Genomic DNA, 23,564 nt, shown 5'->3' with positions numbered 1-23,564 from the left:
ATATTTACTCACTGTTAGGGTAGGAGCCTACAGAAAAATCCAATCATTTAGAAGGCATGCCTCTGAGTTGTCAATTCCTTCCAGCAAGAAACGCATCAGGATGAGGGTTCAAGAAAAGGGCTTGGGGTGTTGGGAAGATGGCTCAGTGGTAGAGCACTTGCCTTGCCTGCATGAGGCCCTGGGTTCTATTCCTCAGCATCACATAAGCAGAAAAAGCCAGAAGTGACCCTGTGGCTCAAGTGGTAGAGCACTAGCTTTGAGCTGAAGAGCTGAGGGACAGTGCCCAGACCCAGAGTTCAGGCCCCACAACTGACCAAAAAGAAAAAAAAAAAGAAAGAAAAGAAAAGGGCAGGTGTTTTCCCTACCACCCCCAACCCCAAACAGATGATCTCTCTCTGGGAAGGAAGTGAAAGTCAAAATGATGTAATCTAGAGGATCATGGCTCAATGATCTTTCACACAAAGCTAGCAAATGGGAGCTGCAGGCAACATATCATAGCAACCACAAGGCACAATGCTGTGTTTCTTCAGTGACCATCAGACAGTAATAAGACTTGCTTTTCCTAGGAATAGCAAGGTGTCCAACCACTGTACTCTTCACTGATGGAACTTCCCACTGCTTGAATTTCTCTGTGATCCACATCACACTCTGTCCTTTGCCATGACCAGCTCCTGTGGATGGTTCCTATCCAGATACTCTGAAAGGAGTATCGTAAGAATCTAAGTCACTGGGTACATGTGGCTCATGCCTGTTATCCTAGCAGCTCCAAATACCTGAGATCTGCGGATAGTAGTTGAAAGTCAGCCTGAGCAGGAAAGTCTGTGAGACTCTTATCTCCAAATAACCACCCAAAAGCCCCAAGTGAAGCTATTGTTCAAATGGTAAAGCCCTAAGCCTTCAGATAAAAATGTAAGAGACTATACCCAGATCCTGAGTTCAAACCCCAGTGCTGCCACAAACATTAAAAGGAATGCTAAACTACCATTGATCCTTGTTTGGTCACCTTCTAAATATATCAGTCTCAAATTGTATAAGTCCTTCTCAAGGATAGTGCTTTGGGTAGGAGGTGAGACTCTATCTGAATAGTAGCCAGCAAAAATCAGGCCTGGAGACACGGCTAAGTGGTTTACAAATAAAAATAGTAACAATATGAGATGTTCCCTTGCTGTGGACCTCCCAGATAAGGGGAAGAGCAGAATGTTTTTCTTCCCACACCAGAGCAGGCATATCTCATCAATTCTCCATTCTAGATTTAAGGCTTTGAGAGGTATGGGGTTATAATACAGCTAGAATTACCAGCCTTTGCCATGCTATTAGATTTACCTTGTTAATGTGTGTTTGTCTGTCCTTATCTATTTCCCTTTTTTTGCTTTTGTTTTTGTTTTTGTCAGTGGTGGGGCTTGAACTCTGTGCCTGGGCGCTGTCCCTCAGCTCTTCAGCTCAAGGCGAGCACTCTACCACTTGAGCTGCAGTGCCACTTCTGTTTCTCTGAGGGTTTATTGGAGATAAGAGTTTCATGAACTTTACCGCTCAGGCTGGCTTTGACCTGTCAACCTCAGATCTCAGCCTCCCGAGTAGCTAGGATTACAGGTGTGAGCCACTGGCACCCGGCTTTCTCTCAGTTTCCCTTTTGTGTTCCTTCTTCACCATACTTTTCAACTGTGCTACCACTCCTTTCATAATTTCCAGTGCTGTTCCTCTCTCTTTCTGATCTTTGCAGTCTTTTCTCTATTCCTGAGCATTTAGTATTCAGTCTTCTAATCCACCATCTCCACCAATTTCCCAGAAATGTCTATGGCCTGTGTTTGCCAGGATTCAATGTATATCATTCAAAATATAGTAATTCTTAATTCATCAATAAATTTTACTGTCTACTTTACAAAAAGTAGACTCTAATTAGAGTGTAAAATTCTTCTAGATGTAACATGTTCTTTTTTTGTGTGTGTGTGTCTGGTCATGGGGCCTGAACTCTGGGCCTGGGCGCTGTCCCTCAGCTCTTCAGCTCAAGGCTAGCACTCTACCACTTGAGCCACAGCGCCACTTCTGACTTTTTTCTTTTTGCTTATGTGGTGCTGAGGAATCGAACCCAGGGCCTCATGTATGCAAGGCAAGCACTTTACCACTGAGCCACTTCCCAGCCCCAACAGGTTCTTGATTCATGGAACAACACATGTTTTAGGGAAGACCCTGTCATGGGGTGCCATTCATGTGTATGACTCAGATGTTGTATGTGGTGTGACTTTCGCCTCTGCAATTCTTTATTTCTGAAAACTGACTACATGGGGAATCTAGTTGTTATCCAAGGATTTGACAATTTATCCCTCACATATTTTGTTTTCTGCTAGTATCCTTCTCCAGTTAAACAATCATATACAATTAGGAGTGGGTCAGTCAAGCCTGTAATCCTAGCTATTCAGAAAATCCTGATTCTAAGCTGTCTCCATCTCCGATAGTCAAACGCTAGATTGACTGTGTGGCTCAAGTGGTTAGAGTAATAGCCATGAGCAAAGTTCTGAGTTCCAGTCCTGGTACTAGCACAAGGAAAAGAAAGAAAAGAAATCATACACAGATATAATAGATTTGAAGGTTGGGAACACAAAGATTGTTGCAGCTCATGAAATATTTTCGTGGATCAAAAATCATTGCTTAGTATAGTAATAATATTTAGATTTATAATTCATTTTTAACTACACCAAGAGTTTGGTAAGTTATTCAAAAGTGGCAATGTACTATATACTCAATAAACTATTTTAATTCCCTATTTAAACAATTTGTTTTTTCCTTTCTGCTCCCCAAATTATCCCAACATCAAATACAGTGAAAACAGGGGTTATTCCATGGGGGAGAGACATACAAAGCAACAAAAAATCACATGGTACCTTATAAATATAGTAGAAACAATAACAAGAAAGAAAAAAACCACTTGTGTCCTTATCTTGGGGTTCATTTCACTTAACATCATCTGGAAGGGATGGTAGGGGAAAATCAAAGGAGGAGGCAACAATGATTGATAAGAAATGTATTTGTTACCTTGCTCATGTGATTGTAACCCCTCTGTACAGTATTTTCACAATAAAAAACTTACTTTAAAAAATATTTTAATTCACCTTTCATTGTCTAAACTGAACAACTTATTGCGTGTCAGTGAAAGAAGAAAATTATTTAGACTTGAATAGTTTCAATAAAGACTTAGAGAATGCTAAGTGATGTTATAAATTCATATCATATGGATATTTTGAATGTAACTAGCTATTTCATGAGTATTACATAATTAATGTTTTATGTGTGTGTCTTTGTTGTTTATATTAAACAGCAATAGTAAGCCTTCAAAAATAAAGACTTAGGATATGAAAAGGAACAGAAGAAAAATCATATGGGGAAATATGGGGAGTGGCAAGGAACATATACATCTGGAAAGCAAGAAAACTGTTATCCTTGCTAATTAACCAGACTTCACTAAACATTATAGGATACTAGAGAATAAATATTTCTAATAATGGACAAATTGAAATAATCATTTTTATAATGAATAAATAAAAAGCTATTGTCCGGCATAAAAGTAGTAGATTTTATCTGGTGTCAGTGGCTTATATCTATAATCCTTTCTATTCAGGAGGACGCAGTCTGAGGATTCTGGTTTGAAACCAGCCTGGACAGGAAAGTCTCAACTCTTGAGACTCATAACTCTAGTTAACAAATAATTTAATTAAGATTTAGATTATGAGAGCAAGCCTGACTCAGTAAAAGAGAAATAATTGATTGGTCTCTGTGTTATAATTAGTCTGCATACTAGAGTCAAAGGGAAGGCAGTTATTTTATGAGAAATATTGCCATGAAACACATCCCTTTAATCATAGTTTATTATAACATTATTCCACATGGAATAACAAATGCACAGATTTCAAGGATATTTAAAGACTCTATGGAAGGCATTTTTTACCTCCTTGTTCCTTAAGCTGTAGATCAAGGGGTTGAGCATGGGGATCACTAAGGTGTAAAACACAGAGGCTACTTTATCAGTGTCACTGGAGTGCGTGGATTTGGGCTGCACGTACATGAAGATTAGAGTCCCATAGAACACCACCACCACTGTCAAGTGAGAACCACACGTGGAGAAAGCTTTCTTTCTTCCCTCTGCAGAACGCATTTGACACACAGTCGACAAAATCAGCAGGTAAGATAAAAGAACTACTGAAAGAGAGGAGATTAAGTTAAATGCCGAGAACAGTACTGTCAACAACTCTGTTTCTCTCACGTGTGTGCAGATCAAAGGCAATAGGGGGACCACATCACAGTAGAAATGACTGATGACGTTAGAGCCGCAGAAGGCCAAGGTAAAATACTTAATAGGGAACAACAGAGCCTGAAAGGCACTGTAGAGGTATGGGATGCCCACCAGCACATGACAGAGCCTCTGAGACATGATGACATGGTAGAGCAGAGGGTTACAGATGGCCACATAGCGGTCATAGGCCATGGCTGACAAGACTGACAGTTCACTGACGATGAACATAATGAAGAATGCCATCTGGGTGGCACAAGCATAATAGGAAATGGTATTTTGATCCACAATAAAATTTACCAACATCTTGGGACAAATGACTGTGGAATTGCCAAGATCGATGAAAGCCAGGTGTCTGATGAAAAAGTACATAGGTGTGTGTAGACGGGAGTCCAGCTTGGTTAGAATGATCATGCCCAGGTTTCCTACCACTGTCACTGTGTAGATAAGGAGGAAGACCCCGAAAAGGGGGAGCTGCAACTCTGGCTGCCTTGTGACTCCCAAAAGAATGAACTCAGTGAGTGTTGTGAGGTTCTGTTGGCCCATTTTTATAGTCCAGTGATTGTCTCTTCTAGGAAAAAGCAAGAGGGAGGTTGGTTTTCTTTGTTTTCTTTTTTTTTAACTTTCCTTTCACATCAACTTCTATTTGCAGGTAGAAAGTCAATTTTTATTCATAATATTGGGAAGAAAATTTCTCCACCTGTAATTGATAGAGGAATTAAGAAGAGTCTTTAGCATCCAAGAATGACAACTGTAATTCTAACACTATTTGCAACTGTCAAACCAAGGATTCAGACTTGGATAGGAGAAGATGTGGTACAGGTGTACAAGAGAGTGAGTATTGTTCAGGGATAAGGAGATACAGAGTTGCTTAGAAAGGCAAAGTCAATGTTTAGCAAAAGGAAACACCAGGAAGTAGGCACTCTAAAGGGGTGAATGGGGTCAAGGGGTTAGGAGTTGACAAATGAAGAGAAAAAAGATGGGGAGAATACAGTCAAGAAACCAATATGTATTCTATAAAATTAAGAAGAATGAGGGAATAGCTGAGTAAGGGAAGGATGGGTGGGAATGTTGAAAGGGGTGACACTGATCAAGATACATTGTATTTGTAAATTACTTTGATGAATGACATCTCCTTTGTACAACTACTTAAAATGATTTTAAAAAGAAATATGAAAGGACAGTTGTGTGAAAACTAGACATCATTGTCATCATCATTATCATCCTCAGTGTCAGGCGTGATAATAAAAGGGTGTTGTTTTAGGGAAGACTCACTGAAGAGTGATAGGGGAAAACAAAAATATGACAAGGGATAGATATGATTGAAGTATGCTATATATAACAAGCGGATATAAAAATACATATATTTAATGAAACAAATGTATATTCATAAATAAATATATGCAATATATGGGATACATGTAAATGTGTGTGTAAATTAAAAATCTATATACAAAATAAACTGTACTATATATATGAAAATTTATTACGTTAATATGCACATAAATAAAATATACAATAATATTTTATTTAACCACCTATATATAATATATAATCATTTGCATATCTTTATATGTTTACATTCTAAACAACTCTTTTACTTTTAAGTCAATCAATTTTCAATATTACTATCAATCATACAAAGTTATTTCCAAGGGCTCTTTTTAGCAATAGAAGATAAATTCCTAAGGACAGGCTGGCTGGAGTGAGTCACATCTCACATTTTTTATGTTTGTCGATCACCTTCTGTTGCTCTGTTTTGTTACTTTGTTGTCTACTGCAGAGACAATAATTGTTGGAGGGTAGCTGGTGATAAAATTGTTTTTCTTTATAGTTTTATACTCTTTAATAGATGTACAAAGTGGTTAATGTTCAACCAATCAGTTGATAAGTACAATGCATCTTGAGTGATATTAACCTTACATCATTTTCTCCTTACTCTCAGTTCTTGAAAATAAATTAGATTTTGTTTAGCTTTTTTTTGCCCCAATATCATCAAAATCCTTCAGGTAATTTCAATTTGTAAAAGTTGGAATAAAGATGGTTTTATGATGTATTGGAAAGAATCATCACAGTTACTATAAGTGTATTTACAATGAAATTATCCAGACCAAAGTGATCATCAAAATCAAAGAGAACTCGTACTATCTACTTACTGTTAAAGAAAATCTTTCTTTCCTCTTGTCATTCATGTTTTTTTCTTTGACTAGGAAGAATTTATGGTTTACTTTCCCCTTCTTGGTATTCCCTGAGGAATTGCATACTTCATTCATGCAGATCATTATGCTCAAGTCTTTTGAGAGACCTAAAAATTGGTGTAGTGATAGTCCTACTAATTGTCTAGAACTCTACACATTCCCTAGTGAGATAATATGAGGGACAAGCAACAGGATTATAAACAACACAAATTATCTGTACAATTCTGTGGAGAACTATACAATAGAAAAATATTCACTAAGTTAGTTACAATGAGTCAGCAATTAAAGTTGCAACTGTCCAGTAAAGGAATTCCTGCAGGCAGGTAGTCATTGTAGTAACATATTCAGTTTAACTAATTATAGTCTGATATATGTATTATACATTTTTTTGCAATATATTAACTCTCTGGCTACTGTTGGATAATATTCAGTATAATCTTTGTTGATTATACTGTTTGATAGAATGCACAGTCTCTCATAATACCGAATGACATCCTCTTTCTGATTTCCATATGTAATATAATTAAAAAGTTATATAGTGAAACATGACTCTACATTGCACATAGTCGTAAATCTTAAGGAAATTTGGACTATTTCACTTATACTTATTAACCATGCTTAATTTAAACAGAGAACATTGAAATGTCAATGAAATTTGTACCCTGTTTTATAACCTGTCATTTCAGATCTATCATTAGAACGGTTTTTCTCATGTCTTAATGCTCCCAATAAAAATTTCAAGTGCAGGCAAGTAAACTCTATCCCAATCTCTTATTCCAATAAATGGACTCAGCAAATGCTACCCTTCTTCATTTCATTTTATTTTCCTATTACTGGTGATTAAATGTAGGTCCTTCAGGTTTTAAGGTAAACACTGTAATATGTAACTTTATGTCTTTTGGTCTATTTTATTTTTGAGATGTGATGTAGCTTAATTGGATGGAGGGAACAAAATTAGTAATCTTTGTATCCCTACCACCTGGGTAGCCCAGACTGGGCCATATGCCTCCATGCCCGGTTCCAACTCATTTTCTTGATCTGACGTTGTACAGGGTTACTTTTGGAGTTCATCCATGCCGTTTTGCTCTGCTGCCTGATATTCCTTTGCAGGAATATACCACAATTTGTCCTCCATGCTCACCACTGGTGAATGTTTGAGCTTTTGATTTTCAGGGGAAGCTTAATACACACTAATACACACTGTTAAGTAATAGTGGATGGGGGAAAGTGAGAGTGAGAGGGGTAAGTGTGAGTTATGCACAGTGGGTGTATAAAATGCTATGTGCAGGAGCCACTCAGGAGCCGGATTTGAGGATCTTAATTTGAAGTCAGCCTGGTCAATAAGCCAGTAAAAATAAAAGGAAGTGGAGGTGTGGCTGAAGTGTTAGAGTGCCAGCCTTGGATGAAAAGCTAAGCATGAGATATGAGACCCTGAGTTCAAGCTCAACTACCAGCACACACACACACACACACACACACACACACACACACACACAGACACACACACACACACGCACGCACGCATGCACGCACGCACGCACTCACACACACACACAATACTTATATTTCCTTAATGACTAAATATTTTGAATATTGTTTCATGGATTTATTACCAATTTATTCTTCTCTTGAGATTTGACTAATTTTCCCAATGATTGGTTGGATCATGTTCTCTTCTAGTGTTTAATATTTTTATATTTTCTGTACATTAATCTATAAATAGGAAAGCTGGAGATTCTTTCTGCTCTTTAGGCTATCTTTTGTATTAATAGGTTCTTTGGCAGTGCAGAAGCTTTTCATAGTGATAAAATGCCATTTGTCAATTCTTTATCTGAATTCCTGAGCTATTTCAGTTGTAGGTAGACCATCATTGCCTGGTCTTAGCTCTTGAAATGTTTCCCCTTTCTTTTTTTCTAGTAATTTTACATTTTCTTACAATAAGTTGGTTGATTTATTTCTTGAAGTAATTTTTGTATTCAATTGGAGACAATATAATAGTTATAGTTTTCTACATGTGGATATTCAGTTATGGCAGCACTGTCAAAGTGTCTGTCTTTCCCCCAACCTCCATGTATGTTTTTGGCATCTTTATCAATAAGGATCAGATGATCCTAATTATGTAGGCTTATTATTGAGGAGTCTGTATTGTATCCCATCACTCTGAAAGTCTTTTCTATGGTGATTTTTATTACAATAACTCTGCTATACTACAGCTTTGGCCTAAGGATTTCTTTGAATGTTCAGGGACTTTTTCTGAATTTCAAGATTTTTTTCTATTGCTATAAGGAATGTCATTGTAATTTTGATGGACTTGACTCAGATCACTTTTAATAATATGACTATTTAAAATTATTAATTGTTTCAATCTACAAACATAGGCTATCTTTCTATCCTTAGTATCTGCTAATATATATATATATATATATATATATATATATATATATATATATTTTGGGTTCGGTCATGGGGCCTGAACTCTGGGCCTGGGCGCTGTCCCTCAGCTCTTCAGGTCAAGGCTAGCACTCTAACACTTGAGCCACAGCACCACTTCCGGCTTTTTTCTTTTTTACTTATGTGGTGCTGAGGAATTGAACCCAGGGCCTCAGGCATGCAAGGCAAGTGCTCTACCACTGAGCCACCTTCCCAGCCCAGTATCTGCTAATATATTTTTTTAAGTTCAGAGCTTATAGAACTCCTTAAAATCTTTGGAAATGCTTATATCTATATAATCGTGAGGCTGCTGTTAATGTTTTCCTAATTTCTTTACAACAAGTTTATTTTGTGTGCATGCTGGAACAGGGGGTTGAATTTAAGGCATCATATTCTTGCCTGGCTGTTTTTGCTCAAGGCTGGTGCTCTACTACATGGGTCACACCTCCTTCTAGCATTTTTTGGTTAATTGAAGAAAAAAGATCTATGGACTTTTCTGGTCAGGCTGATTTTGAAGTCTGATCCTCAGATCCCAGTCTCCTAAGTAATTAGAATTACAACATGGCCCATTATTGATTTTGCATCCTGTAATTTTGCTGAAAGTTTCTTTCTCTCTGAATCTTCTGGTGTATTTTTAGGGTATCATAAGCATAGGATACCATTAATTGTGAATAAGGATTCTTTTCATTTCTCTTTCTTCAGATCCCTTGGTCTTCCCTTACTGTAGTAAATAAGATTTCAAGAACTGTATCAAACCAATCATTTTTGATAGTCCTCTTATTTTTAGCATGCAATACAAAGTCTGTATTATATCCATTGGTAATGTTAATTCTATGCTCATTCTGCATTCTAAACAAAAAATAATGGGATCAACAACTCAGCTGGGAGATTGGAATCCTTTCATGAATATGCATGTGTGTGTGTGTGTGTGTGTGTGTGTGTGCATGTTTGCTGTTTCTTAATAAGCCTTCAATGATAGCAGCACTTAGCAGGCTCTTTATCATGCCTGTCTGCCTTACAGCATTGCTTTTCATCAGCCTAGTAATATCTATTTGTCATGTAAGTGATGAACAATTCTAAGTTACTTGTTTGTAATTATTGTCTCTATAATATCTTACTGAATTCAAGATTACTCCATGGCTTTTAAAAAATTAAGTGCTTGCTTTAATTACACACTTGGGAATTTAGCTGAGTCTTGGGAATTTAAAAAAACTGTTTAGGAATAATCGTGCCTCCTTTGATTTCTTTTGTGACTGTGGATAATGCTTTGACTATGATGGGGCTCATTAGAAGTGGATAAGATATCCATATACATACACATATATACATATATATTTGTGATTATCTTCTTTTTTATACTCTTATAAGACAGTGTTTTTACTTTGTTTCTTGTGTTCATTGTATGTCAATTGTTAGTATCTACCTCTATTTAACATTCAAGCAATCCTCTGTTTTGAAAATAGTTAATAACCCCGAACACTATTTGTTGCTAGCTGAAATTGTTTTTAAATAAAAGGTAAGACTCCATGGATAAGGGAATGAGGTTTCTAAATCTATTTCAATTTTTTTTCTTTTGGTAAGTTTGTGTTGCTAAAATAGTGTTCTGTTATTAATTTGAATTATATCTTATCTGATGCATTATTTAGACAATTTTTATTTGATCAACTCACATGATCGTCCAATTGTATACCTAATCGTTCAATTCTGTTTACAATGTCACTTTAAATTGAATCAAGTTAGGTATCTTAAGAATAAGCAACAGAACTAAATTTCTACTCTGTACCTAGAAATGTTTCCTTAATTAAGTTTGGAAATTAACACAATTTAGTTAGATAAATTTTCTTCGAGAAAGTAATATTTAATTGATTCTTGTAAACAAGGGGAGGTAGAGGGCTTGAAAAGAGCTCTGACTTAACTTTCTACAGAGATGTAAATGTAGTAGGGTATGTGCTGTTAGAGACAGTTGACACTCGCTCACACATGCCTATTTTTGCTTTGATTGGGACCAGCTCAAACACTAGAATATTAACTGAAATAGATATCCCTTTGTTAAAAAATTAGTAAAGTACAATAAATTATTAATCTTGCACAGATAATAAATATTTTATCACTGCTTTTATGTCTAAAACATTTCTACTCTTAACTGACTCTATATAGATTAGCAGAGAGAGGTAGAACTAGGAGGAAAGATAAACAATGCTCAATAGGAAATGTACTGATTACCTTGCTCATGTAACTGTAACCTCTCTGTACAGCATTTTTTACAATAAAATGTACAAAAAAAAGAAAGGAAAAAAGAAAGAGCTGTGTTCAATTACAAGCATATTGCTTTTTATAAAATATAACACATATTTATATAAAAATAAAAGTAAAGTGTATTTATTCAAACATCATATAGCCTATATGGTCTTCTAAAATTGTTTCAATGAAACAAAGAAAAGATGCCGGTACACAGCTGGGTGAGTGAGTCTACTGAGTCTTCAATATGACAAGAACTTAGAAACAGTAGTTGCTGAATGCCTTTTAAAGAGTGTCATGACCCATATTTAAGGGCCAGTCCTTGTTCCTAATAACATTTCTTCATCTCTGGTTATATCATGATATGTGCATAGACTAATGACAGCCTATAGTCCAGTTGTTTGAAAAATTGTTGTTTTTTTTAAATTTTAAAATTTTGATCTTATCAGCTGCTTTTTAAAAATGAAGTTTAAAACCTGTCCTTAAGATCAATTGTGCAGCAATGTCACCCCTCATGGTTGTAATTCATCTTCTTAGAGCATTAAACACCCTAACATTTTTGTACATTTTTATTGTAAAAATTCTGTACAGAGGGGTTACCGTTACATGAGCAAAGTAATGAGTACATTTCCTATTGAGCATCGTTGCCTCCTCCTTTGTTTTCCCCCTACCATCTCTTCCCTCCTCATTTTTGAGAACCAAAAATGTCTTTAATGTATCTCATCATGGAATTGAATCAAAGCTAGCACAGAAAATACAATTAAGAGATGATATAGCCAGGTGCTGGTAGCTCACTTCTGCAATCCTAGCTACTCACGGAGGGAGAGATCTGAGAATTTACCATTCAAAGCAAAGCCAGCCCAGGCAGAAAAGTCTGTGAGACTTTTTTCCCTAAGTAATCAGCCAAAGAAAGCCAGAAGTTAAGCTATGGTTGAAGTGGTAGAAAACCAGCCTTGAATAACAACAACAACAAAAACTAACTGACAGGACCCTGTCCCCAGGTTCGAGCCTGAGTACCTGTGCATGTGTGTGCACAAACACAGGCATGCATACACAAACACATACACACACAAGAGACATTATAGTCACGTTCCTCACACTTCAAATGAGAAGGTTTTGGTTCAGCCAAGTAATCTAGGTTTATCTAATGACACAAATGTTTGTATATGATTTTAATAAATGTTCGATCCTTCTGTGCACACTCGAATCCCTTTCTTGTCCACTTCAGATTTTAGGGGGGAAAAAAAGTAAATGGCAGAGGAGAATTTGACGGTTGTTTCTGAGTTTATTCTGCTGGGATTGACAGATCATGCAGAACTGAAGGTTGTGCTGTTTGTGCTGTTCCTGGCCATCTATGGCATTACCTTGGTAGGGAATCTGGGCATGATGCTGCTGATCCAAATCACCCCCAAACTCCACACGCCCATGTACTTTTTCCTCAGCTGCCTTTCATGTGTGGATGCCTGCTACTCATCAGTTATAGCCCCCAAAATGCTGGCCAACTTGATGGCGGTGAAGGGCACTATCTTCTTCTCTGCCTGCATAGTACAACATCTGTTTTTTGGGATATTCATTACCACCGAAGGCTTCTTGTTGTCGGTGATGGCTTACGATCGTTATGTGGCCATCGCGAACCCTTTGCTTTATACCGTGGCCATGTCTAAGAGCAAGTGTGCTGTGCTGGTCTTTGGATCATGTCTAGGTGGGATAATCAACTCATTGACACACACCATCAGCTTGGGGAGATTGTCCTTTTGTGGACCTAATGTCGTGAGCCACTTCTTCTGCGATATTCCTCCCTTGCTAAAACTGGCTTGCTCTGACACATCCATGAATGAATTTCTGCTTTTAACCTTCTCTGGAGTCATTGCCTTGGGCACTTTCTTGATTGTGATCATTTCCTACCTATTTATTGCTGCTGCCATTCTGAGGATCCGCTCCGCTTCAGGCAGACAGAAAGCCTTCTCCACTTGTGCCTCTCACTTGTTGGCTGTGACCGTATTTTATGGTACCTTGAGTTTTAATTACATCCAGCCAAGCTCCCAGTACTCGGTCGAACAAGAGAAAGTGGTGTCTGTGTTCTACACACTCGTGATCCCCATGTTAAACCCCATGATTTACAGTCTTCGGAACAAAGAGGTGAAGGATGCTGCGAAAAGAGCCATGGAATTGAAACACCTGTCATGCTGAGTTCCGGCCAGAGTTTAATTCTGCCGCATTCCCCCTGCCAGTGTTCACAAGAATGCATATGAATGCAAGGGATTCTTCTTTCCATGTATCAGAAATGATTGTTTTCTTAATAGTCATTGTTCACTAGAAGAAACAAGACTAGATATTGAAGTGACTGGTACACTGAACAATTTTATTTCCAAAACAATCGAACTTAAAATTCAGTTCTCCTGAGATTCGAGGCCACACACATATATATGAATATCCTGATATCTATCTTCACATATGTGTTTTGAATTTCCGAGAACTGAATAGTTACATGAGCTCATGAATACTTTTAGAGATATAAAGCTGTAACCCTTTTGCATGAGATTTTAAAATGTGTTTTCTCAGAAATTAAAGTAACACTATATCTGATATTTGACTTTACGTTTAAAATATATCTTAAAATTTAAATGTAGGTAAAATTTGTATGAGTAACTATGAGGTTTTTTACTATCACTGAGATTGCATCTTAGATTATTTGACTTCTTTTCTTCTTTCCTTCCTCTTTAAGTATCCATAACCTAGTGAAAAAGAAATGGATTATATATAACTACACACAAACATACACACAGTTTATAATGACATTCCTAAAATATCTTCTTAAAAAAACATAGATTCATGTGTGTAATGACACCATGTTGGAATTGGTGGAATTTCCAATCCATGTCTATCTCCAAAACTCTCCTTCATATGCTTTCCAGTGTAAAAAGAAAGTAAGAAGGAGCTTCAAATCATTTAACAGGTTTGTTTTTTAATGCTTGTTTTGTGGAGACAGGGTCTTGCTATCTAATCCTATTTGACTTAGAGGTTACAACTCATCTGCTTTTGTTTGTGCCAATGAGTACAAATGTTGGCACAAATATAAGCTTAATTTGCCTACTGGTTCAGTTCTGTGATATATTACTTGATTGCATAACTTCATAAATCCTCATCATTTTAAGAATGGATTAGGTTAGTAAACATGTAAATAATATTGCACTGGCTTTTGGAAATTAAATTAAAGTGATATTATTTACTTTTTGTGTGTTTGAAGTTTGAACAAAACTCAGTTGTTAAAAAATAAAATTAGTGGGGCACCAGTGCCTCATGCCTGTAATCCTAGCTATTCAGGAGCCTGAGATCTGAGGACCATGGTCCAAAGCCAGCCCAGGCAGGAAAGTCCATGAGACTCTTATCTCCAACAAACCACCAGAAAACCAGAAGTGGTTCTGTGGCTCAAGTGGTAGAGCGCTCGTCTTTAGCTGAAGAGCTGAAGGACAGCATCAAACCCCAGAGTTCAAGCCCCATGAAGGGATGACATTGATCAAGATGCATTGTACACAAAAAAACCTCAGATGTTAAGATGAAACCTCTCTATATGAACCTAAAATAATAAACTTGTTTATTAAAGTGAATATTTTCTCCAATTGTTGCACAAATATTCATTTTCTAGGTCACACTTGACAGGGCAAGGGTGAGCAACATACTAGAAATACATTAAATATAATTTATTTTTCTTTCCTGTCACTAACACCATCAAAATCCACTGTAAAAGCTGTTGTTTTACAGGTTGGAAATAAACTTTACAACTTGTGGAGTGTGAGGGGCGGAGTCAGGGGAAGAGGAAAGATCAAAGAAAAATGAGGGTAGGATAACAATTTTTGACAAGAAATGTACTCATTACCTTACATATGTAACTGTAAACTCTCTGTACATCACCTTTACAACAAAATTAAATTTTTGAAAAACCTGTACTTTTTCTTTTCCTTTTCAACTCATGGCATAAGAAGATACGCTGATTTCAAGTGACTGTGATATTCCTTCATGTGGGATGTTAAATTCCAAGATATGTACTTCTGAGGAGAATAAGCATCCTTCTGTGTTGCTATTGTTATCGATAGTGCACAGCAGTGATATTTTCATTCTAAATAAAAACTAAGGGGAGAAGATTTTTAATTTAAGCATGTATATAGCTTCATTCACAGACAACTTACAGTATATGCATGAGTAAAATGCCATAGTGAAACTCTCTTTATTCGATACACCTTGAGATAACAACTAGCAAACCCAAACGTTATCATTTCAATAGAATTTGAATTGCTTAGAAAAACAATTAAGAAAACAACTCAAGAGAACCTGTTAAAATTCGACATTAAGAAAAATTTGTTCCACTTAGAATTGATATAAATGAAAAAGGTTTTCAATAATGGGAATCCTAAACACACCCAGAAAATTTAGGCTGAAACATTAATATCCTCAAGGTTGTTATATGCTCTTTTCTATCATTGATTTGAAAAATCCCTGATACAAGCCCTTTGTTGTCTAATAATGTTAGAACTTCAGGATGTGGGATCTTTTGTGGTTAAATACAGTACAGCTATATTCTCCTATTTTATGATTTGCCTTGATTTTTATTGTTTCTTCTTTTGCCAAGAACTGTGAAATTTTAACAAAGTTTAATTGATTATTTCTTTTGACTGGTATTCCATTTTTAAAGACTGCTTATTATAAAAATTGCTGCAATGAACATGGTTGTGCTGGTAGCTTTAATGTGGCCTGGTTTGTGGTCTATTAGATAAAGACTGGAATTGCTGGGTCAGGAAAGCTCTATGTTTAGTCTTTGGTTTAGTCTTTGTGGGAGTCTCTATACTATATGTAATCAACCCAGATGCCTCTCAATGGATGAAAGAATCAAGAAAATGTATCTATCTATCTATCATATATATCTTATATCATATATATTATATATATATGCAATGGAAGTCCATGCTTCCATCAGAAAGGCTGATATTCTATCATTTGTAAAGAAAGCAAAATCTCAGAAAAATTATATTAAATGAACTAAGCCAGACTCAAAGAAACATAGGTTGTTTGGTCTCCATCATTTCTTGTAAAAAGACTGTGACTATAAATCTACAAGTAAGCATATTAATGGTAAAAGATAAAAAATACACTTGGACAGGATAGATACATTATACAGGACTCTGGACATTGATACAGTGAGACCAAAGGAGGATATTCTTAGGAGAAGATCAAAAGTCTCAGTAGCTTTGTGCATATGGTCACATAAAATGATATCTATGGAAATGAACTGCCAGAAATGGAAACACTTCTTTTGTTACTTTGGGTTTTTTTTCTCTTTCTTTCTCTTTTTGTCATTGTTTTTGTTTTCTGTACCTTTTGTCTTGTTTGTAAGTTAATCTATTTTGGGGAAGGCACAAGTGGGAGCAGGGAAATGGAGGGACAAAGGATGGACAACTGTTGCTGTGCAACTAGACGCTATTGAAAATGAGCTATACAATTGGTGTGTGGGTGGTGATGGGAGGGGAAAAACTGAGAAAGTGAGGGAAAGGATAAAACTTTTCAAAAGGAAATGTACTCCTTACCTGACTTATGTAGCTGTAACCCCTCTATTCATCCCTTTTACAAAAACAACAAATGAAAAAGGAAAAAAAGATTTTTTTAAATAAATAAGCCAATTAACAATTTTTATAAAACAAATAGTCTTTATGCATTTCTAATGCTTTAAAGTAACTTTTTTTTATCAGTTGTGAGGCCTGAACCCTCGGCCTGGGCATTGTCCCTCAGCTGTTTAACTCAAGGCTAGCACTCTACCATTTGAGCCACAGGGACACTTCTGGATTTTTTTGCGTATGTGTTGCTGAGGAATCAAATCCAGGGCCTCATGCACGTAGGCAAGTACTCTACCACTGAGTCAGCTTCCCAGCCCTAAAGTAATATGTTTAAAAAATTAGTCCAGGAATGGTCGTACACCACAGTAATCTAAGTTTATTGGAGGAAAATGTATTATCGTCTAAGTCAACCACTGGGCTGAAGAACATGAGACACTGTTTCAAAGAGAACTAAAGCTGATGTCATTGAACAGATAACCTGCTTAGAAAATTATGATGATAGCGAATACATTATAAAATATTCAACATTATTTAGCAATCTTCCTCTGAATATATGTACCCCAAATATCATTACTTCATAAAAATAATTTAACCCAATGTTTACTGCAGCAGTACTTATGAAACCATTTCATCAGATGAGCTAAGAAATCATATATCACTTTCATAAATGTATTTATATGTATTCATAAATATTTATGTATATAGATATATAGTATTTTTCAGTTTTAAGTAGAGTCTGCCAATTGTGATAACACAGATGAGTCCAAGTGGTGCTATATAATGTTTGATGAAGATAGAATATTAATCTGTGTGGCTGTTGATAAATACAGAATCAAAAAAAGTAAAAATACATGAAAATAGAGTAGATATTGTATCTGTACGCTGGCATGTTGAATAGCAACCAATTGTACAACTGCTTAAAGATAATAAAACTATAATTAAAAAATAAAGAGTAAGGAATATTCAATATATGGTATTGGTAGTGGATATGAATTGATCAAAAGTTGTAAGCAAGCAGGTAAGTATAATTGGAGAATCTAAACTCTAGCTGTATAGCTTTGGTTCATAAGCCTATTAGATAAATTAGATAGATAGGCAAAGAAAGCAGCTTCCAGGGACTTTTACTAGAAAAGGAGAGAGACAAAAGGAAGGAAAAGAAAGAACTATGAAAGAGAAAGAGTAGAAAGGAAAAATACATGAAAGTTTAAGTTGCATATCTTAAATGCAGACACCAACAAGCAGATATTGTGAAGTAGCCTTTATCAGTAGCATAGTTTATTAAAGTAAATTTCCCATACTGAATATTAAATATGCAAATTACACAGATTCTTAAAGACCCTGTGGAAGGCATTTTTAACCTCTTTGTTCCTTAAGCTGTAGATCAAAGGGTTAAGCATTGGGATAATCAACGTGTAAAACACAGAGGCTACTTTATCAGTTTCAAAAGAGTCAGTTGATTTGGGTTGTAAGTACATGAAGAACAGAGTCCCATAGAACGCAAACACCACCGTCAGATGAGAACCACACGTGGAGAAAGCTTTTTTCCTCCCTTCTGTAGAATTCATTCGACTTACAGCCAACAGAATCAGAATGTAAGATACTAGGACTATGAGGAGGGAGGAGATCAAGTTAAATGATGAAAATGCTATGATCAAGAATTGTATTTCCCTGACATTTGAGCACAACATAGGTAATAGAGGAACATCATCACAGTAGAAATGACTGATGACATTAGAGCCACAGAAGGTCAAGGTAAAAATCTTAATAGTAAACAATAGAGCTTGAAACGTACTGTACAGATATGACATGCCCGACAGCACACAACAGAGTCTCTGAGACATGATGACACTGTAGAGCAGAGGGTTACAGATGGCCACATAGCGGTCATAAGCCATGGAGGACAAGATGAAAAATTCACTGATAATAAACAGCAGGAAGAAAGCCAGCTGTGTGGCACAGGCATAATAGGAAATGGTATTTTGATCCACCACAAAATTCACCAACATCTTTGGGCAGATGACAGTGGAATTGCCAAGATCAATGTAAGCCAGGTGTCTGATGAAAAAGTACATAGGTGTATGTAAGTGGGTGTCCAACTTGGTTAGAATGATCATGCCCAAGTTTCCTACCACTGTGACTATGTAGATGATGAAGAAGACCCCAAAAAGGGGGAGCTGCAACTCCGGCCGCCTTGTGACTCCCCAGAGAATGAATTCAGTGGGTGTTGTGCGGTTCTGTGGGTCCATTTCTGCGAGGGATCTTTCCTGAGAAGAAATGAAAGAATATTTTGCAACTGATATCCAGTCCACAAAAATATATTTGTAGACCAAATGGATCTCCTTCATAACGTAGTATTAAAAATAACCCCATATATGATCTTGAAACTAAAAGATGATTATTTCTGAAAAAGAGCAATGCTTCCATAAGACATACATTGTAATTTCATAGGCTAAGCTACACATATTTTGAATATGTTTGGAGTATATCCATCCATAACGAAATCCTACGAAGATTAATGAGAACTCTTAGAGTTTATTTTCTTGGCACCAAGGCATCCAGATTTTTTTCTTGAAATACACTTATAATTTCTGTTCATTATTTCTTGTGAAATTTTGACATTCTTAAGTATAGAGACAGAAAATATGAGCCTAGCAAATCTTAATTTTAGAGTCCCTGCTTCGCATTCACCAGTCATAGGTTAGATCCTAAATTACACTCAAAATGTAATGTAGCTTTGCAGTTATTGTTAATGTAACACACTTTACCTGTGGCCAATTGTGCTCATTTTACCATTTGCTACCAATGTCATTCTATTGGAAATAAAGCAGGAGATGGTTAGCAGGGTAGAAGATGGAGGAATGAGAAGGTACTGGTCAAATGACACAAACTATCCACATATCTAGAAAGAGTATTTTTGGGCTTCTGAATGTTTAATGAATCCATGCCAAACATTTGCCTTTATAACTAAACAATAAAAGTAGAAAAGCTTGAAAAGATGTGTTGGATTATTCAAATTTCAGATATTATGATATGTGCAATAAGTATTAGAGATTTCTCTGTAACTGAAACTCATTTCTATTCATATTTTGATACATTCAATTAATTCATATTATTAAAAATATTTTTTGTTGGTACTGGCACTTGAACTCAGGGCCTCATACTTGCTCAGCTTGATTGATTACAAGGTACTACACCAAGCAAAAATCTCCACCAAAGCTTTTAAAGATTATTTGGTAAATAGAGTTATGCTAATTTTCTGCCAGGTTGGTTTTCAATAATTACCCTTTGGAGCTCAGTCTCTTGAGTAGTTAGTATTATAGATATCAGCCACTAGCATCTGGCTTCTACAATTTATTCTTAAACACAAAATGAACAACAAATCAACATCAGTAGCTCATGTCTGTAGTCCTAGCTAACCAAGAGTCTGAGATCTGAGGATTGCAGTTCAAAGCCAGTCTGGGCAGGAAAATGTGTGAAACTTTTATCCCTACTAAACTGCTCAAAAAAGCTAAAAATAGAGTTGTGGCTCAAGTGGTATAGTAGAAGCCTTGAGCAAAAGAAGCTCAGGGAAAGTACTCAGGCCATGAAATCAAGCCCCAGGACCAGCCCTCCCCTCCCAAAAAGAAAATCACATAGTAAAAACAAATACACAAAAATTCTGCAACTTATTTACATGTTATACTTAAATAAAATTATTTTATATTTTAAAATGATTTAAGACTATAATTGCATTCATTTAAATGTTAAAATATTTCAAGTTTATATTAAATGATCATATTATATGGACAATAATTTTTTTAGCACCACTTTTTCAGACTTTGCCATGAATATGTGATTGTTGTTCATTGTCACTGAGGACACACACCAATTATGATTTCTTACCTGAAGATCAAATGCGACCTCTCCCAGGAAATATTAACCTTCAAGGATTCCAGTACATGAGATCAATAGTGATCATAAGAAAGTTAATTTGAGAAAGTTGCTCTCATAAATAACTTAGATGTAGGGTATATTAAATTCATAGGATTTAATTCCTTCAATACACCATACGATTCCAGGAAATGCCACTGAATGTACTGAGGATCTCCCGTCCATTTGCAGAAGTCAGCTCTCAGATAAAATATCTATCATTGTAGATCCTAGAATCAGACAAAACAACTGTCACCCAAGTGATCATCAACATCAAAGACAATATTAAATTGCATGCCTTGGAAAGTCTTCAGTTTTTAAACTGCTCTACCCTTTTCCTCCAGGTAGGAAGAATTTATGATTTTCCTTCTCCTTGGGATGTTCCAGGAGGGAGTCGCTTGTCATTATGCCAAAATGATCTGAGAGACTTACTTTGACTTTCTTGCTAATTGTCTGTGATACTTAGCATATTCCCCAGTGAGAAATTCACATATGCATCCAGGAAAGGAGAAAAACAACATGAATGATTCCTATGCCCCATGGAGAACAATACAGTTTAAATATATCCATGCCATTCCTTAAAGTAACAACAGGAAATTGTTTGACATCAAGTGTATCCCAATAAAACAGAAACATATCTGAACTATAACTGAATTATATATGACATGACTGTTATCATATAGTACTTCTTGATCATGAGTAAGTTTGAACTCATGACTTTGTGCTTGCTAGGCATGCTTGCTGCTCCTGAGCCACATTTACAGCCCTTTGTGCTCTGTTGTATTGTCATTCTTGTTCTCTACTGAGGATGGAACTCAGGCCCTTGATCTCAAGCTTGACCTTTTCTGCACATAGCTGGTATTCTACCGCTTGGCTCTGCCTTTAGATCTGGCTTTGTGCTTTTTTTTAAGGAGAATCTCATGAATGTGTTTGCCCAGGCTAGCTCTCAACCCCTGTGATCATACCTATAATTAAATATAATTAAATATAAGTGCCAGAATCTGGCACTCTGTTTGAGTCCATGAACTTTTTTGCTTGGGCAAAAAAAGATTCATCTTTTAACCTAAAGTTAGAAGTTAGATATTACCAGTCCCATAAACAGAACACACCAATATCAAATATAATGGATAAGCATCAAATTATAATTGCCCAAACATAACATAACTGGAAGAGGTAAAATTAGTCATTGGTGACTAAATGAAGAGTCATTCACTTTGAGATGGCTAAGTATTTGCCTTTCTTGTTTTGATCATCCCATAATAATTATGGCAATATTACTATAATGACTGCCCAATTGCAGTATTTTCTGAAGATAGATAAAACTTCTTTCTCTTCGGAACGGCACTCGCCCATCTCTCAGGACCGACTGACCCATGTGATAAAACTTCTTTCTAATAGCATCCTATACCATTTTATCAAGAAAAGTCATATTCTGACTTCCATATGTATAATAAATAGTAGAAAGTTGATCTAAGGTGCACGAATTATTATCTGTATAGAATGTATTTTATTGTGCTTATTTCACAACATTCAAATCAAGACACTGAGAACTTTAAGTGACAAGGAAATTGTCCTCATGCTTTACATGCTGTATCTGCTATACCTTATCCTCCTAAGGAATTTTGCTAATACAGTAAACAACTATTTCCCATGGTCAGGTTACTGTTCGTCTCCCTAAACTGTGATTTTCAGCTCTTGTATTTCATGTACATAGAATTATGTGACATTTACTCTTAATTTGATATTTTCTTTTTGTTTTAGGACACTACTGTTTGAGCTTGTAGACAGACCCACACTTGGGAGACTGGTGCCTTATCTCTTAAGCCACATTTCCAGTGTGGCTTTTTGTTGGTTATTTGGGTCATGGAATCTAGCAAACTTTCCTGCTATGTCAGACCTTCACCTATATTCCTCCAGGTCTTAGTGTTCTGAGTGCCAGGAGTATAGGCATGAACTACTGATAACAAGCGACCAATTTTTCTTAAATTTTAAAATAAAAATGGAAGGTAGCATATGGTATCTCATTACAAGTTTAGTTTTTATTTATTAGCTAACAAATAATAATGACACTTTTCCAAACACTTGGTCTTCATTCACTTTTTTTGTTACAAATTGTCTACATGTTTGAACATTTTAAAGAGGGGTTTGTTTTTTATTTCAGATTCAAACTTTTTTATTGTAAAGAAAACTTTTCCTGATTTTCTTCTAGATGCTTTATTGGCTTGACTATTTCTTTTCAGAGGGAAAGTTTTAATGCTCTATTTATGTTTGAACTTTTATTTACCCTCAACTTAAAAAGATTTTATAGAGGTGTTATAATTTTTTGTGTCTATCTGAGCATCCAGTGTTTCTTAATCAGAATCAATATTCATGAGTCATTAGTCTATATATCAGAGCCATTATTCTCCATCCAGTCTGTTCCCTAACCCTACATTCATTTTTCAGGTTCCCCTACTCCTTTAGGACATATGCACTCTGAGTATTCTTGCTGCATATCTCCCTTAATCCCTGTCCAGTTCATCCATTCCTCTATCACAAGCTCCTCCCCTTCACAATCTACTATTGGCTTGATATTCATAGTTGTTTCTTTGACTGAAGATTCTTCTGTGGTACAAAATGCAAGTGTATTACCATTTGAGGAGGGAGTAAATTCTCTACCACCCAAGACCTTGGTGTATACAAACTGGACTTCAATGCAGAAGATGGATTGGATCAGAAAGCACAGAAAGCTCTTATGAAAGCCTCATTTCAATGTCTACATGCACAGAACCACTGAAAGTTAAGCAAAGGAGAAAAACAACTAAAAACTAGTCTTCACTGCGCTTTGAACCAAGCTCTGTTTTTTCTGTGTATTTGTATATCAAGAAACATAAAAAAAACTCTTTATGACATGAAAAAATT

The 23,564-nt window shown here is 36.1% G+C and overlaps 3 protein-coding genes across 3 annotated transcripts; 1 reads left to right on the top strand and 2 right to left on the bottom strand.

The window, feature by feature from the left end:
* Nucleotides 1-3,901: 3,901 nt before the first annotated feature.
* Nucleotides 3,902-4,828, bottom strand: LOC122104765 (olfactory receptor 8K5-like). The gene has a single exon (XM_042675699.1). The coding sequence runs from the start codon at nucleotides 4,826-4,828 to the stop codon at nucleotides 3,902-3,904; it is 927 nt and encodes a 308-aa protein (XP_042531633.1).
* A 7,571-nt stretch (nucleotides 4,829-12,399) lies between these two features.
* LOC122105313 (olfactory receptor 1052) lies at nucleotides 12,400-13,338 on the top strand. The gene has a single exon (XM_042676514.1). It carries the CDS (start codon nucleotides 12,400-12,402, stop codon nucleotides 13,336-13,338), a length of 939 nt encoding a protein of 312 aa, XP_042532448.1.
* A 4,720-nt stretch (nucleotides 13,339-18,058) lies between these two features.
* Nucleotides 18,059-19,006, bottom strand: LOC122105089 (olfactory receptor 8K5-like). Its single transcript, XM_042676196.1, has one exon. The coding sequence runs from the start codon at nucleotides 18,998-19,000 to the stop codon at nucleotides 18,059-18,061; it is 942 nt and encodes a 313-aa protein (XP_042532130.1). The 5' UTR covers nucleotides 19,001-19,006.
* Between the last annotated feature and the right edge of the window lie 4,558 nt (nucleotides 19,007-23,564).

The sequence above is a fragment of the Dipodomys spectabilis genome, unplaced genomic scaffold (genome assembly GCF_019054845.1).
Source record: "Dipodomys spectabilis isolate Male_0828 unplaced genomic scaffold, ASM1905484v1 ptg000030l, whole genome shotgun sequence".
Taxonomy (NCBI): Eukaryota; Metazoa; Chordata; class Mammalia; order Rodentia; family Heteromyidae; genus Dipodomys; species Dipodomys spectabilis.
This window is presented reverse-complemented; position numbering and strand designations above follow the sequence as displayed.

What these genes read in the sequence shown, in the direction of transcription:
- LOC122105089 (XM_042676196.1), bottom strand. Translation starts at nt 19,000, where the DNA reads ATGGACCCACAGAACCGCACAACACCCACTGAATTCATTCTCTGGGGA.
- LOC122105313 (XM_042676514.1), top strand. Translation starts at nt 12,400, where the DNA reads ATGGCAGAGGAGAATTTGACGGTTGTTTCTGAGTTTATTCTGCTGGGA.
- LOC122104765 (XM_042675699.1), bottom strand. Translation starts at nt 4,828, where the DNA reads ATGGGCCAACAGAACCTCACAACACTCACTGAGTTCATTCTTTTGGGA.